Raw genomic sequence first — 17076 nt, 5'->3', positions numbered from 1 at the left:
GGTATAAATTTCCTAACCAGTATATAACATTTCCTAACCAGTATATAACATTTCCTTAACAGTATACATTTTAGAAACAGTATACATGTCCTAAACAGTATACAACATTTCCTAACCGTTATATAGCATTCCTGACCAGTATATAACATTTCCTAACCAGTATATAACATTTCCTAAACAGTATACATTTCCTAACCAGTATACAACATTTCCTAAACAGTATATAACATTTACTAACCAGTATATAACATTTCCTAACCAGTATACAACATTTCCTTAACAGTATATAACATTTCCTGACCAGTATATAACATTTCCTAACCAGTATATAACATTTCCTAAACAGTATATAACATTTACTAACCAGTATATAACATTTCCTAACCAGTATACAACATTTCCTTAACAGTATATAACATTTCCTGACCAGTATATAACATTTCCTAACCAGTATATAACATTTCCTAAACAGTATACAACATTTCCTTAACAGTATATCACATTTCCTAACCAGTATATAACATTTCCTAAACAGTATTTAACATTTCCTAAACAGTATATAACATTTCCTAACCAGTATATAACATTTCCTAAACAGTATACATTTCCTAACCAGTATACAACATTTCCTAACCGGTATATAGCATTCCTGACCAGTATATAACATTTCCTAACCAGTATATAACATTTCCTAACCAGTATATAACATTTCCTAAACAGTATACATTTCCTAACCAGTATATAGCATTCCTGACCAGTATATAACATTTCCTAAACAGTATATAACATTTCCTGACCAGTATATAACATTTCCTGACCAGTATATAACATTTCCTAACCAGTATACATTTCCTAAACAGTATACATTTCCTAACCAGTATATAACATTTCCTAAACAGTATACATTTCATAACCAGTATATAACATTTCATAACCAGTATATAACATTTCCTAACCAGTATATAATATTTCCTAAACAGTATACAACATTTCCTTAACAGTATATAGCATTTCCTAACCAGTATATAACATTTCCTAAACAGTATACATTTCCTAACCAGTATACAACATTTCCTAACCGGTATATAGCATTCCTGACCAGTATATAACATTTCCTAACCAGTATATAACATTTCCTAACAAGTATATAACATTTCCTAAACAGTATACATTTCCTAACCAGTATATAGCATTCCTGACCAGTATATAACATTTCCTAAACAGTATATAACATTTCCTGACCAGTATGTAACATTTCCCGACCAGTATATAACATTTCCTAACCAGTATGTAACATTTCCTAACCAGTATACATTTCCTAAACAGTATACATTTCCTAACCAGTATATAACATTTCCTAAACAGTATACATTTCATAACCAGTATATAACATTTCATAACCAGTATATAACATTTCCTAACCAGTATATAACATTTCCTAAACAGTATACATGTCCTAACCAGTATACATTTTCTAAACAGTATACATTTCCTAACCAGTATATAACATTTCCTAACCAGTATATAACATTTCCTAAACAATATATAACATTTCCTGACCAGTATATAACATTTCCTAACCAGTATATAACATTTCCTGACCAGTATATAACATTTCCTAACTCCCCCATCTCGTCTTCAGGAGCTGAAAGACCCCCAGTGCCGGGACGAAATGGCGGCTGCGCGCGGTGCCCTGAAGAAGAATGCCACCATGCTCTACACGGCCTCGCAGGCCTTCCTGCGCCACCCGGACGTGGCGGCCACGCGCGCCAACCGCGACTACGTCTTCAAGCAGGTGCAAGAGGCCATCGGGGGCATCAGCAGTGCCGCTCAGGCCACCTCGCCCGGCGACGAGAAGCACGGCCACGCTGGCATCGGCGAGCTGGCCGCGGCCCTCAACGAGTTTGACGTGAGTACCATAACCTATTTCGCTCTTTCGCTCTCCCCAGCCCCATGATAAAAGTCGGGAAGCGTTGTATGGAGTTCTATGGAGTCTGCAAGACTGTGGGTCTGACTGGGATGTATTTCTAAGGCTGTTGCCCAGGTGGGTACCTTTCCTTCCCTTCCTCTCTTTTAATGACCGCTGCCTCGTCTCTGTGCTCTGAGGCTACATCACAGGCCTTGTCACAGCCTTGTCTCCATGTGTTTTCCAAAAAAAAGGGCAACCGTTTTGGCAAAGCGTATTTGAAACGGATTCTTGCATGGTGTTGACACACTTTTCAGGTGAACACGTCTGAGTGTTTGACAGTTGTACAGAGTACTTTGAACTTGATCTACTCCACTGTACGGTACGCCCGTGGGCTTGCACAGAGAGACAGAACACTGACTAACGTTACCACTGAAACCGTCCAGTGATATACACTCACCTTCCGTCATCACGCGTCCCCAAAGCTTTTAAAGATATGGATTCAGAGAGACTTCTGCCTTCTTTTTCCACAAACTGCTTGGGTTGTCTCTGTTATCTCGGCATTCACAACACATTTTGTCGACACCCTTTTAATTACATACAACATGATGAATTGCTCACCTGCAAACCGCAGCCGATGATTATATCAGACCGTGAATTATTCAGCTAACATTTGCAAAGGGAGAGAGTCACACAGGCGTACTAACACACGCACACACACAGAGACACACCCACACACGCACAACCCACACACAGGCACACGCACACACTTCCGTTTCCCACCTCAGGTGTGTGTGTGACTGACTTTCCCACATTCATCCCTTCAGTCTTTTGATTCCCCAGCACAGCCTGCAATACCACACGCACATATTCTCTGTTATTTTCTTTGCGATGATGTTATTGACAGAAACTTCGACAGGTGACTAAATCCACCTGCGTAAGGCTGAGCATCGCTCAAACGTCGCTGTTTGAGCAAAGGATCACTGTGAGGTCAGGTCATTTACCAGCTTTAAAACAAAATGCCACCTCAGCAGATAAGTCAATGTGCATCATTGTGTGTGTCCTATCTAGTGTACTGCTTTTGATCAGAGCCCTATGAGCACTATATAGGGAATAGGGTGCCATGCAACCCTGCTGTTTTCATTCATCTCTATAGGTGGTCTTTAATTTAACTTCCCTTTCAGTACACACACTGGCAGCACTGGAGGAATACATCATTTACAAGGATGTTCCTAAATATTATTACTAGCGTGGACATTCCAGAATGGTATATTCCAGAATGGTTTCTGCTGCTTAGAGAAATATGACTAAAGACTGTCACCTAGTGGCCAAGGACTATAAATACACCGTAGACCGATAACTGATAAAGGTGGATGTAATTCTAGAGCAGTGCCCATCTCAGAGTAGGAGTGCTGATCGAAGATCAGCTCCCCAATGTCCATGTCATCTTATTCATTATGATCTAAAAGGCTAAACTGACCATAGATCAACACTCAGACAGACTTTATGAATAAGGGCCCTGGCACATACTGTGAAATTTCAGAGGGACTGTTTTTTAAATTTGACCTTTATTTAACTAGGCAAGTCAGTTAAGAACAAATTTATATTTTCAATGACAGCCTAGGAACAGTGGGTTAACTGCCATGTTCAGGGGCAGAACAACAGATGTTTACCTTGTTAGCTTGGGGGATTTGATCTCGCAAGCCTTTACAATTACTAGTCCAACACTCTAACCACTAGGCTACTTGCCGTTTATTGTTGTACTGACAATACATGGACTTATGCTTTCTACCTGAAAGTCAACAGGTCTTTGATTAACTTAAAACGCAATTCAACATTCTTCATTAAATATTTTGCCATTTAGCAGATGCTCTTTCTTATCCAGGGCAACTAGAATGAAGTGCCTTTCTCTGCAATTCAAACCCACAGCCTTTTGGTTACTGGCCCGACGTTCTTAACCGCTAGGCTACCTGCCACCTTGTTTAACTTACATACTAACAAGCAGGCAATATATTTTGAGGGGGAATATTGAAAAAGTCATAACGTCTAATGTCATTGGTTTGATTGATTGGGCACATATTATTGACATTATAGTTAGAAGCGTGGCGTTGAATACATGAGCAGCGTTTAACGTGTTTTTGTTGAATGTATCTGATAGCATTCGGTATCGTGAGTGTATAATGCCTGAAGTGTAAAGTGGTTGTGCACGGGACTCCATTTTTATTAGGTTGTAGGGCAACAAAAGAATATCACTCGTGTGTTATCCTTTAGGTTGGCTAGCATACCATTTGGTTTGTGGTACTGTTAAGGCATCTGCACGCTTCCCACCCGGAACAGTCCGGAAACAGTTTGTACATGTATTATGACAACATTTTGTGACGTTTTTTCTCTTTTTGGTCTACGGCAAGAGTTTTTTTCCCGGCTGTTTGTTCGGTAAGCCGAAGTCTGATAGCCGAAGTCTACTCCCCTTCTGTCTGTGATTGGTCAACAGTAGGGATTCTTCAATTAAGTCTTTGTCGTCATTCATGTTTTTTCACTTGAGAAACACCTGCACCAAACATCGTAGTTAGATGTAAAATGGTGCGACTTAGATCTCCTCCGCAAAAACATCAAAATGAATGACAGATTTATTATATCTTACTTGAATTCCACGGTGTCTCAAGATGGACAAACAGTACTGTTGCCACATTGTTCTCGTTTTTCAAGGGAACCTAATATGCAGACCACAGGAGGCTGCTTCGGGCAGAAGGGCTCATAGTAATGGCTGGAATGGAGCAAATGGATTGGCATCAAATGGTATTTGGTATTTGGTTTGATTTGTATTTGATACCATTCCACATATTTCATTCCAGCCATTCCCATGAGCCCGTTGTCCCCAATTAATGTGCCATCAACCTCCTGTGATGCAGACACCTTTACAGGGTATGATGTGCTGTATATAGCCCACAGGTAGACCGGTAGCTGAATTTCATTTGTATTATAGTGACCCCATGTGGTCGAAATTGAGAATTGCAAGCATGTCTATACGCCTGTCACTCAACACCTGTAATGTAGGTGAGGGCAACACTTGCTTACATATAGCAGATGCAAAGCCTAAACATCACATTGAATTTATTTGATAAACCTTTTTCAAATGGTGGTGAATATATAGCCTGGTCCCAGATCTGTTATGGTGCTGTACAGGCAACTCATGTGGTCATTGGCTATACAGAACAAACATATCTATAAGTCCGGAAATACATGATCGACATGATGGCAAGATGGCAGCTGGAAAGTTTCGAGAAGGGATGCGGTTTTAAATCAGAAGATCCATGACAAGATTGGCACAAAGAATTTTGGCAACGGGAAATACACCCTATTAACACCTTCGTACATCCCAATTGCCACAGTCCCTCCAAAAGGGCAATTAAGGTCAGAGGTAAACGCCAAATTGATGGTGGAAACCTCATAATTACCCTATGGCTGTTACTGTCTGGAAATGTTCATCAATGCCCTGGCCCATTTTATAGCGATAAATCCATTGGAGCAGCGGCATGCTACAATGGAGAAGGGCAGAAGGGTAGGAGCCCTCTCTTTCAGGTATGAATAATGAATAGAGGATTTGCAGACTTTGATCATGGCAGCCAACCTCATCCCCCCGCTTCCCTCTGCTGACCGAGCGCGGCGACCAGGAGAGGATGCAGAGGGAGGCCCCAGACAAGACGGGCTGTTGTGCCGAATGGACGTGGAGCAAAACTGGGATAGGGGCAGGGGACCTGAACGGCAACCCCCCCCCCCCGGCGTCAGGTGCGAGGTCGAACCCTGGAGCTTCACAGCTGCAATTGAACTACAGGGAGTCAACACTCGTCTCAAGTGAACAATTCTGTCTGACAGTTCCAACAGTGGAGGAGAACTTGACTCCAGAGAAGATTCTACGAGAGGACGACGCATCCTTCATCTCGACGTTAGAAGCCCTCCCAAGATCGAGGAAATTAGTCTCCTCTCCGGTAACTAAGGTGGGAGGGCTTTGCTTTTTTTCGCCCACCCGAAACATGGCTAGACGGGTTAGATTTTTTTTTAAAACAACACAGAGTTGTAAATGATGTAGTAATTTGATGAGACCGCAATCGCAAAGGCGGGAGAGTTCATATTTATGTAAGATCAAATATTAGGTTCAACTATAGGTCAGATTAAAGCCGTGACGAGACTGAAGCTGTGTGGTTGGACATTGTTTTACCAAAATGCAAACCCATTATAGTCGGGAACCTGTTCATAGACCACCAGACCAGACCAGTGTTATGAATTGTTGGAGGAGACTTGCTCCAACTGTACAGATTTTGGTAAATCAAAGTTTATTGTCAATGGTGATTGACATTTTAATACAGACATGCTCAAAAAGGACAATGCTACTATTAAAGCTCTTAAGAATTGTTGTCATCTGTTTTCATTACACCAGCTGGTTAATGAGCCCAACAGGGTCTGTCCTTCTACCCAAACCATCATTGACCTCGTGTTGGGTGTCAGATAGATCAAGGATGTCAAACAGTGGGGTTGTAAACTATGGCCTCAGTGATCATGCCGTCATGATCTGTATAAGGAAGGTTTATCAAAACATTTGTAATTGTCATAACTCAATACAAATTAGGTCTATAGATGAGCTATATTGCAGATGGTTTTGTTAATTGTTTGAGCAAGTTGGACTGGTCTGCTGTATTGAAATGCAATGAGGTGGAAAATGCCTGAGGCCATTTTAAATAATTATTTTCAGATGTTGTAGACGAGCAGGCTCCAGATTTCTGTTGTTGTTGTTGAATAAAGTAAAGAACAGAACCATGGATAAACGATAACGTTTGAAAGGCAGTTAAGCATAGAAATGAACGCTTTCTGGAGTTCAGGAAATCCAGGGCAGATTATATTTTTTTGTAAACTATAAGAAATTAGGTTACAACAATCTGAAGTGTCTGAAGCTGTTAGGTAACAGTAAAAGATTAAAGACGAAAGCCCAAAATCTTAGTTTAGACATTGGAGGAAAGGTAACATCAGACAAGACTGTGGTTGCAGACAGTCTGAATAGCTTTATTACAACTATAGCTAATATACAGTATTAGTTAGCAAGTTACCTTGTCATTCAGGTTGTTATGGGGAGAGTCAAGTCCAGCAGTTTTACTCACAGCAGGGGATTCAAGTAGATGTTTTTTCATTTGAAAAAGTGTCTGAGTTGGGGCCTCCCAGGTGGCGCAGTGGTCTAAGGCACTGCATCGTAGTGCTAGCTGTGCCACTGGAGATCCTGGATTTGAGCCCAGGGTCTTTCTTTGCCCGCCGCGACCGGGAGGCCCATGGGGTGGCGCACAATTGGCCCAGTGTCATCCGCAGTGCGGCTTGTTTGGGTTGTGTTTCAGAGGACGCGTGACTCTCGACTCTTCGCCTCTCCAAGTCCGTACGGGAGTTGCAGCGATGAGACAAGACTACTACCAATTGGAGAGAAAAGGGGGAGGGGAATATTAAAGTGTCTGAGTCAACTGTGCTAAAGAAGCTGAAAGAACTTGACCCTTCCAAAGCAACTGGCCTTGACAACATTCCTGACAGATTTCTAAGGGATGCTGTGGTAATTATCACCCCCTGTGTAATTCACACTTTAAATCTGTCTATTGAACTAGGGTTTTTTCCCAGTGAACTAAAACTTGCAAGTGTCATTCATCAACAGCAACAAAAAGTGAATAAGTTAGATCATGGAAACTATCGGCCTGTCTCAATCCTATTATCCTGTATGTTATCGAAGGTCATGGAAAATATTATGTTCGAGTAGATTGAGAGTTTATATTTCCTTGCATAACCTGCTATATGAGCTCCAATCTGGCTTTAGGAAATCCCGTTCCACCGACACTTGCTGACTATATCTAACTGATCACATCAGGAAGGAAGTTGGTGGAGGGAAAATGGGTTAGCTCTTATTGGCAAGGAAGAAAACAGATAGCAGATGTGGATGGGACCCTGTTAAAACCCCAAATCTTGAACTTCGGGATACCCCAAGGGAGTGCACTGGGTCCACTTTATTTTCTGTGGTATATAAATGATCTGAAATCTGCCTCTACATGTGACTGTTTCCTCTATGCAGATGATTCTGCACTGCTGGTTTCCCACAAAGACAGAAATGGGGTTGAGAAAGCCCTCAGTGCTGAACTTCTGAATGTCAGTAAATGGCTATAAGCTGTCACTTCACCTTGGAAAACAGAGACCATATTGTTCGGGTCCAATGTGAAATTGAGGAAATCCCCCGATTGTAAGGTGGTAGTAGGTTACATAACAGCAAAATACTCAGTAAATTATCATGGATTTGTGCTAGATAACCATCTAGCAGGGGGGTAGCATGGCACAGAAATGTATATCCAAAGTGAACCATAACATTTTGGTTACTGGCTAGAACCTCCAAATATCTGGATAAGAATGCAATGGCAGGGGCTCTCGTTCAGTAAATTCCAACCTCTCTCTACTGTGCCACTGTTACCTTCTCCACAAAGTTACATGTTATGGTAATTCGATCTACTCTGCTTTTTATGGAAAACAGTTCGGCTTTCAGAAAGCAAAAAGAGCGAAGCTAATTTGATTCCAGTAGGTAGGCAACAGTTTAATGAGACAAATTGCCCTCTGCCAGTCAGTGTGTGTGTGTGCTCTCCTGAAGCTGCTCGTTCATGATTGATTCCTGCTACACTATACTACACAGCCCCAGCCTGTGGACGGTGACACTATATGTTAGGCAATGCAACGGCTGGACACACATACACAGAGAAACACACACACACACACATATTCTCACACTCCTGTAGGAGCATACATGCACGCACACACACACACACGCACGCACCCACACACACATCCACAGTGCACACACATTTATGTCAGTAATGGAACTCTTCAGGAGATGGGCATGTGTGATGACGGGGTCAATCAGTCCTGGATCAGTCCTGGTCTGCATCCCAAATGGCACCCTATTCCCAATATAGGGACAATAGGGCTCCTGTCAAAAGTAGTGCACTTTATAGGGAATAGGGTGTCATTTTGAATGCAGCCCTGGTGTCCTCAGACTGGGTCAGTATCTGTCTTCTCCCCTCTCTGGACTGGGCCGGACTGGGCTGGGATGAGAATCTATTCACAAATGAGCGATGCGATCAAAAGGGAAGGCTGTTTGTTGATGTGTAGGAGGGTAGGTGTGTATGTTTACGTGTCAGATATATGATTTAGTCAAATGTACGTTGAGAGAATATTATATTTAGCATTGGACATTTGGATTATGGCATGTACGGCACATTGTAGACAGATTGCACTGTGGATTCGACTGTTCCACTAGCCGTGGGTCTTCACTCTTACTTTTTTCAACTTTCCCCATCCATTTTATTTTGTGATTCCATTTAGCATCAAAACGATCCTTCTCTCCCTCTCCTCAGAGTTCCCCTCCCTCCAACGCCTAGCCCCTGATCAGAGAGAATGTAGTATGTCAGACGGCAGCACACGTAACATGCTCCCGCTTCCTCACCTACCCAGGCCAAATTAATATTCATCACTCACAGAACCAACCAGCACTCCAGTCCAAGGGGAAGGTGATGAGAAACACGACCAAAGACTCCGAAAACATCTCTCCTATTCTTAAAAAAAATACAAATATGATCAAATAGTCTTATCATGTTACTCCGTCTATCCTATTCTCGTTTCTGCCAACTCTTTCTCTACCAAAGCAAATTAATCCCACACATTGACCTTTGGAGAAGGAGCAGGCAAATGATACTAATCAGTAGAAGTTAACCAATCCACATAGACTGTATTGTTCGTCTCGGTGTGTTCAGTTTCACCTCTCTGCGTTGACTCTTGGGAACGTTGAATGACGTTTTTGGTATTTAGTGTTGATATCCACTGTCCCACAGAGTAAGGCCTGCAGTGGCCTGCCGAGGTCAAGCCATGACCAAACCTTCCCAAATTAAAAAGGGCTGGTTGAGCTCCGCTCTCTCCCCGCCTTTCGTAGGAGCAAACAGATAGACCAAGGCTAGCTGAGGTTATTGCGCAATGTGGCACTAGAGCTGACACTGGAGAAGGAGAAGGCCAGAGTTTTTAAAATATTTTTTATATTTTTGTATTTCACCTTTATTTAACCAGGTAGGCTAGTTGAGAACAAGTTCTCATTTACAATTGCGACCTGGCCAAGATAAAGCAAAGCAGTTCGACACATACAACGACACAGTTACACATGGAGTAAAACAAACATACAGTCAATAATACAGTAGAAACAAGTCTATATACGATGTGAGCAAATGAGGTGAGATAAGGCCATGGTGGCAAAGTAAATACAATATAGCAAGTAAAACACTGGAATGGTAGATTTGCAGTGGAAGAATGTGCAAAGTAGAAATAAAAATAATGGGGTGCAAAGGAGCAAAAATAAATAAATAAAATAAATACAGTAGGGAAAGAGGTAGTTGTTTGGGCTAAATTATAGGTGGGCTATGTACAGGTGCAGTAATCTGTGAGCTGCTCTGACAGCTGGTGCTTAAAGCTAGTGAGGGGGATAAGTGTTTCCAGTTTCAGAGATTTTTGCAGTTCGCAGCAGAGAACTGGAAGGAGAGGCGGCCAAAGGAAGAATTGGTTTTGGGGGTGACCAGAGAGATATACCTGCTGGATCGCGTGCTACAGGCGGGTGATGCTATGGTGACCAGCGAGCTGAGATAAGGGGGGACTTTACCTAGCACGGTCTTGTAGATGACATGGAGCCAGTGGGTTTGGCGACGAGTATGAAGCGAGGGCCAGCCAACGAGAGTGTACAGGTCGCAATGATGGGTAGTATATGGGGCTTTGGTGACAAAACGGATGGCACTGTGATAGACTGCATCCGATTTGTTGAGTAGGGTATTGGAGGCTATTTTATAAATGACATCGCTGAAGTCGAGGATTGGTAGGATGGTCAGTTTTACAAGGGTATATTTGGCAGCATGAGTAAAGGATGCTTTGTTGCGAAATAGGAAGCCAATTCTAGATGTAACTTTGGATTGGAAATGTTTGAGAGTAGGAGAGTTTACAGTCTAACCAGACACCTAGGTATTTGTAGTTGTCCACGTTTTCTAAGTCAGAGCCATCCAGAGTAGTGATGTTGGACAGGCGGGCAGGTGCAGGCAGCGTTCGGGAATCTCAGACGACACGAAAGACAGGTTGAACAGGCTACTAATAGGGTTGGCAACAATTTCGGCAGATAACTTTAGAAAGAAAGGGTCCAGATTGTCTAGCCCGGCTGATTTGTAGGGGTCCAGATTTTGCACCTCTTTCAGAACATCAGCTGACTGGATTTGGGAGAGGGAGAAATGGGGAAGGCTTGGGCGAGTTGCTGCGGGGGGTGCAGTGCTGTTGACCGGGGTAGGGGTAGCCAGGTGGAAAGCATGGCCAGCCGTAGAAACATGCTTATTGAAATTATTTTAGTTTTCTTTTGTTCTACTGTATTATTGACTGTATGTTTTGTTTATTTCATGTGTAACTCTGTGTTGTTGTATATTTGTCGAATTGCTACGGTTTATCTTGGCCAGATCACAGCTACAAATGAGAACTTGTTCTCAAGTAGCCTACCTGGTTAAATAAAGGTGAAATAAGAATTAAAATAAATTAAAATATCTATGAGGGTGCCCGTCTTTACGGCTTTGGGGTTGTACCTGGTAGGTTCATTGATAATTTGTGTGAGATTGAGGGCATCAAGCTTAGATTGTAGGATGGCTTGGGTGTTAAGCATGTTCCAGTTTAGGTCGCCTAGCAGCACGTGCTCTGAAGATAGATCGGTGGCAATCAGTTCACATATGGTGTCCAGAGCACAGCTCGGGGCAGAGGGTGGTCTATAGCAGGCGGCAACGGTGAGAGACTTGTTTTTAGAGAGGTGGATTTTTAAATGTAGAAGTTCAAATTGTTTGGATAGTAGGACAGAACTCTGAAAGGGCAGCTTATGAACAAGTCAAGAGTCCGCCTGACAAAACCCTTTTAAAATGAGAAGGTCAACAAAGGACATTTACTTGTAGGTACCTGAACCGAAAGAGATTCATCCATGTCCTTTTCAACCTTTTTTAACCTATATGGTTGTCCGATTGAGGTTAAAATATCTCTTTCACAAAGGAGAACATACCTTTTGGCTATTAACCTCAAATGTCCCTTTGGCCCCCTATGAGAAAACAGTGGGTATAGTGAGGAAGACAGGTTTGCTCCTCCAAAAGGTCAACAGCTGTGCATAATAGGGTTAGAGAAGTGAGGAGGTTTGATTGATTGATTTTATTTGACAGTCCCTTTGTCCAGAGTCCCAGGAGGCTGGCTAGTTGAATAATTTGTTGGAACAACACTTTTTTTGGTTACCACATGATTCCATATGTGTTATTTTATAGTTTTGATGTCTTCATGATTATTCTACAATGTGGAAAATAGACTAAATAAAGAAAATCCCTTGAATGAGTAGGTGTTCTAAAACGTTTGACCGGTAGTGTACAGGCAGGCAGACATACTCTCTCCCTCTATCTCCCTCTCTCCCTCTCTCTCTCTCTCTCTCTCACTCTCCCCTCTCTCTATCACTCTCCCTCCCCATCTCTCCCACCTTGTGCAACTTTGAGCTACTGTACTAGCACACGGAGCCTTTTAAATATTGACCCTCAGGCTGTCTGTCTCCCATCCAGATTAAATGGAACACCTAGAGCCATCGGCATTTGGATTGCAGAACAGGGCTAAATGTGAATCACTGTTTGTGTCCCAGATGGCACCCTATACACTATTTCCTATTCCACATATAGTGTGCTACTTTTGACAAAAGCCATATGGGCCCTGGTCAAAAGTAGTGCACTATAGGGGATGGGGTTGCCATTAAATCCACATCCACTATGTACACACAGAGCCAGAGTGAATATGCAGAAACACTACAGCAGTAATTCGTTTTGGTAATGTCATGCAATTAGTTCAAAGCTAACACACGCACACACACAAATGTGTAAAGATACTGCTAAAGTACTGTACTGGTAGGGAGCTGACTGTCAAGCTGGGATACAAAGCAAGCTTCTCCCTTCAAATGAAATCAAATCACATTTTATTTTTCACATGAGCCGAATACACACCTACCCACTGTAGTGCCTTGCAGTCGGAGGCCGAGCAGTTGCCATACCAGGCAGTGATGCAAACCGTCAGGATGTTCTCGATGGTTCAGCTGTAAAACCTGTTGAGGATCTGAGGACCCATGCCAAATCTTTTCAGTCTCCTGAGGGGGAATAGGTTTTGTAGTGCCCTCTTCACGACTGTCTTGATGTGGACGCCAATGAACTTGAAGCTCTCAACCTGCTGTTCTACTACAGCCCCGTCGATGAGACCTGGTGGGTGCTCGGTCCTCATTTTCCTGTAGTCCACAATCATCTCCTTTGTCTTGATCATGTTTAGGGAAAGGTTGTTGTCCTGGCACCACACGGTCAGGTTTCTGACCTCCTCCCTATAGGCTGTCTCATCATTGTTGGTGATCAGGCCAACCACTGTTGTGTCATCAGCAAACTTAATGATGGTGTTGGAGTCGTGCCTGACCGGGCAGTCATTAGTGAACCGAGAGTACAGGAGGGGACTTAGCACGCACCCCTGAGGGGCCCCGCGTTGAGGACAAGCATGGCAGATGTGTTGTTATCTACCCTTACCACCTGGGGGCGGCCTGTCAGTTGCGGAGGGAGGTGTTTAGTCCCAGGGTCCTTAGCTTAGTGATGAGCTTTAAGGGCACTATTTTTAATTTAATTTAATTTTACCTTTATTTAACCAGGTAGGCAAGTTGAGAATACGTTCTCATTTACAATTGCGACATCTATGGTGTTTAACGCTGAGCTGTAGTCAATGAATAACATTCTCACATAGGTGTTCATTTTGTCCAGGTGGGAAAGAGCTGTGTGGAGTGCAATAGAGATTGCATCCTCTGTGGATCTGTTGAGGCGGTATGCCAATTGGTGTGGGTCTAGGGTTTCTTTGACAATGATGTTGATGTGAGCCATGACCAGCCTTTCAAAGAATTTCATGGCTACAGACGTGAGTGCTACAGGTCTGTAGTCATTTAAGCAGGTTACCTTAGTGTTCTAAGGCACAGGGACTCTGCTTGATACATGTTGGTATGACAGACTCAGGCAGGGAGAAGTTGAAAATGTCAGTGAAGACACTTGCCAGTTAGTCAGCGCATAATCGGAGTACACGTCCTGGTAATCCGTCTGGCCCTGAGGCCTTGTTAATGTTGACTTGTTTATACGTCTTACTCATATCGGCTGTGGGGAGCGTGATCACACCATCGTCCGGAACAGGTGATGCTCTCATGCGTGCTTCAGTGTTAATTGCCTCGACGCGAGCGTAGAAAGTACTTAGCTCGTCTGGTAGGCTCGTGTCACTGGGCAGCTCTCGGCTGTGCTTCCCTTTGTAGAATTACTATGTAATAGTTTGCGAGCCCTGCCACATCCGACGAGCGTCGGAGCCGACGCAGTACGATTCGATGGTGTGTTGGAGGGCATAGAAGGATTTCTTATAAGCTTCAGGGTTAGAGTCCCGTTCCTTGAAAGTGGCAGCTCTAATCTTTTAGCTCAGTGCAGATGCTGCCTGTAATCCATGGCTTCTGGTTGGGGTATGTACGTACAGTCACTGTGGGGGCGACTTCCTTGATGCACTTATTGATGAAGCCAGTGACTGATGTGATGTACTCCTCAATGCTATCGGAAGAATCCCGGAACATATTTCAGTCTGTGCTAGCAAAACTGTCCGGTAGTTTAGCATCTCCTTCATCTGACCACTGTTTTATTGACCAAGTAAAATTTTGCTTGTAGGCAGGAATCAGCAGGATATAATTATGGTCAGATTAGCTAAATGGAGGGAGAGCTTTGTACGTGTCTCTGTGTGTGGAGTAAAGGTGGTCTAGAATTGTTTTCCCCCTGGTTGCACCTTTAACATGCTTATAGAAATTAGGTAAAACTGATTTAAGTTTCCCTGCATTAAAGTCCCTGGCCACTAGGAGCGCCGCCTCTGGATGAGCATTTTCCTGTTTGCTTATGGCGGAATACAGCTCACTGAGTGTGGTTTTAGTGCCAGCATCGGTCTGTGGTGGTATGTAGACAGCTATGAAAAATACAGATGAAAATTCCCTAGATAGTGTGAAGTTACGAATTACTGTTGCAGGAACATTATGTACAAAAGAAGTTACGAACAACGCAAAAAAAATATTTACAAAAATAAAAATAGCATCGGTTGGACGGCAGCCCCCCCACTCCGGCGCCATCTTGACATTCTACAAGGACATGTTTCCTTGTGCTGCTTGATATGAGTGGAGTAAGATGAGGGAGGAAAGATGCCTCGGTCGGCGGCCTGCAAAGCTTTTTAATGTAATTGCATTTCACATCAAAATGATTGACTCAAATCATCCCCTCAGTCAATCCCTTTTACCCTTCTAGTAGCAAATGAGATGAGACTCTGGCTTTTGAGCTGCTGGACATACACACACACAAACACACACACACAGTGGTTTGCTGCTATCAGACGTCTGTTTAAGTCTATTTGACCCTCTACCTGGAGTGGAAAGGCAGAAACAGGTGCCACAACAGTACATCCAGATCACCAGTAGGGGGCAATGTTGTATCACTTTTCAATCCAGTTTTTTTATAGATATATATATATATATATATATATTATTATTTGTATCCCTTTTCCAGTGGCTTCGTTCTTCACTACTTAGAGAGAGAGAGAGAGAGAGAGAGAGAGAGAGAGAGCCCGCCCTACACCTCTATAGCGTTAATGAGATGTAGACTAGGATACATAACTCCTGATGTTTGATTTCAATGTTATAGGTCTATTTAACCTCTGAAAGTCTAAGCCGTTGGCATTTAGCTATTACATTTTTCTTAGGACGCCTTTAGGTATTTATAAAGTATTTAATAAAATATAGACTTTGATCTTTACCGCTGTAGCCCAAAGGAAATATAACAATGCTCAGGAAATATTGTACTATTTTTGGACACATATTTCACCCCGTGTTTTTGTTGTCACAAAACCCTAGAACACCCCCCCCATGTTCACGAGTCTCTCCTTTCCATAGTGGGGTTCCAACGATTGCGAAGCTGCAGACAGAGGTTGACACATCAGCGCTGTCGACTTCAGACGCAGCCCAAAGAAACGGACATCTCTGTCTTAAAATGACTGATTTTGATGGGGATTTGTTTATCGTGCTACTTCGATTGATGCACGGGTGAGTCAATAGACTCTTAATGGTGAAATGCTCCACTGCTAACTAACGACTAGGTGCTGCTGAGCTGACCAATGGGAATACTGTTGGTTTTCAGTGGGTGTGTGTTGACCCCTGACCTTTCGTCCAGTGGCTAGTAGATGGATACTTTCTCCAGCTGCTCACTGAGAGAAATCGGTCAGCATTCCTTTCCTCTCCTCTCTCCTCCCTCGTTTCCTCCTGAGCTGACTGGAGAGGCGCTTCTCTCTCTCTCACACACACACGCACACGCACACACGCACACACGCACACGCACACAAACACACACACACACACACACACACTAAGACATAGGTCCATGCGTACGCATGGTGCAGTGCCGTGGAGCCTGCGGCAGAGATCCAAGTCACTCTGGATTATTTGTCGTGTGATGCTGTTGTTGTTTTCATCCATTTGTCCTCCCGGCTGTTTTCCGTTCAGATACTTTCTATCTGCTGCTGTGTAGGTGTGAGACACTATTTTCTACCTGCCATGCTGTTCTTTATCTGTCTGTGTGTGTGTGTGTGTGTGTGTGTGTGTGTGTGTGTGTGTGTGTGTGTGTGTGTGTGTGTGTGTGTGTTTGGGACATTCAGTGCAGCATCAACAAGGTACATATCTACATAACAGCCTCTATACAGTGTGTTATATATATATATTATATATTTAATATATATATTATGGTGCTTGTAGCCTCAAACTACATTGACTATATTGATGCAGGGCGTACAATAGCCTTCTATCCACATCCATTATGTTCAGGAACTGGATAGCCCTAGCACGAGCCTTCCGTAGCAATTAGTGTGTGTGTGTGCATTTGTGTTTGTTTGTGCGTGTGTAATAGTAACATGTCACTCAATAGGGAGTGTGCCTCGTCCCCTACACCCACCAAGGGGAAGGGATTAGGGACATACAAAATAGTCTGACTGTGTAA

The 17076-nt window shown here is 43.0% G+C and overlaps 1 protein-coding gene across 2 annotated transcripts in view; it reads left to right on the top strand.

The window, feature by feature from the left end:
• LOC118370746 (catenin alpha-2) overlaps positions 1-17076 on the top strand; it is a 724633-nt gene that overhangs the window by 172402 nt on the left and 535155 nt on the right. For both annotated transcript variants that reach the window (XM_052486587.1, XM_052486588.1), the window contains exon 6: positions 1643-1909. In XM_052486587.1, the coding sequence (XP_052342547.1) occupies positions 1643-1909 (267 nt within the window). The remainder of the gene's footprint in view (positions 1-1642; positions 1910-17076) is intronic.

The sequence above is a fragment of the Oncorhynchus keta genome, chromosome 29, assembly GCF_023373465.1.
Source record: "Oncorhynchus keta strain PuntledgeMale-10-30-2019 chromosome 29, Oket_V2, whole genome shotgun sequence".
NCBI classification, from domain to species: domain Eukaryota; kingdom Metazoa; phylum Chordata; class Actinopteri; order Salmoniformes; family Salmonidae; genus Oncorhynchus; species Oncorhynchus keta.
Note: the sequence above shows the minus strand (reverse complement) of the source record. Positions and strands in the feature narration are given on the sequence as shown.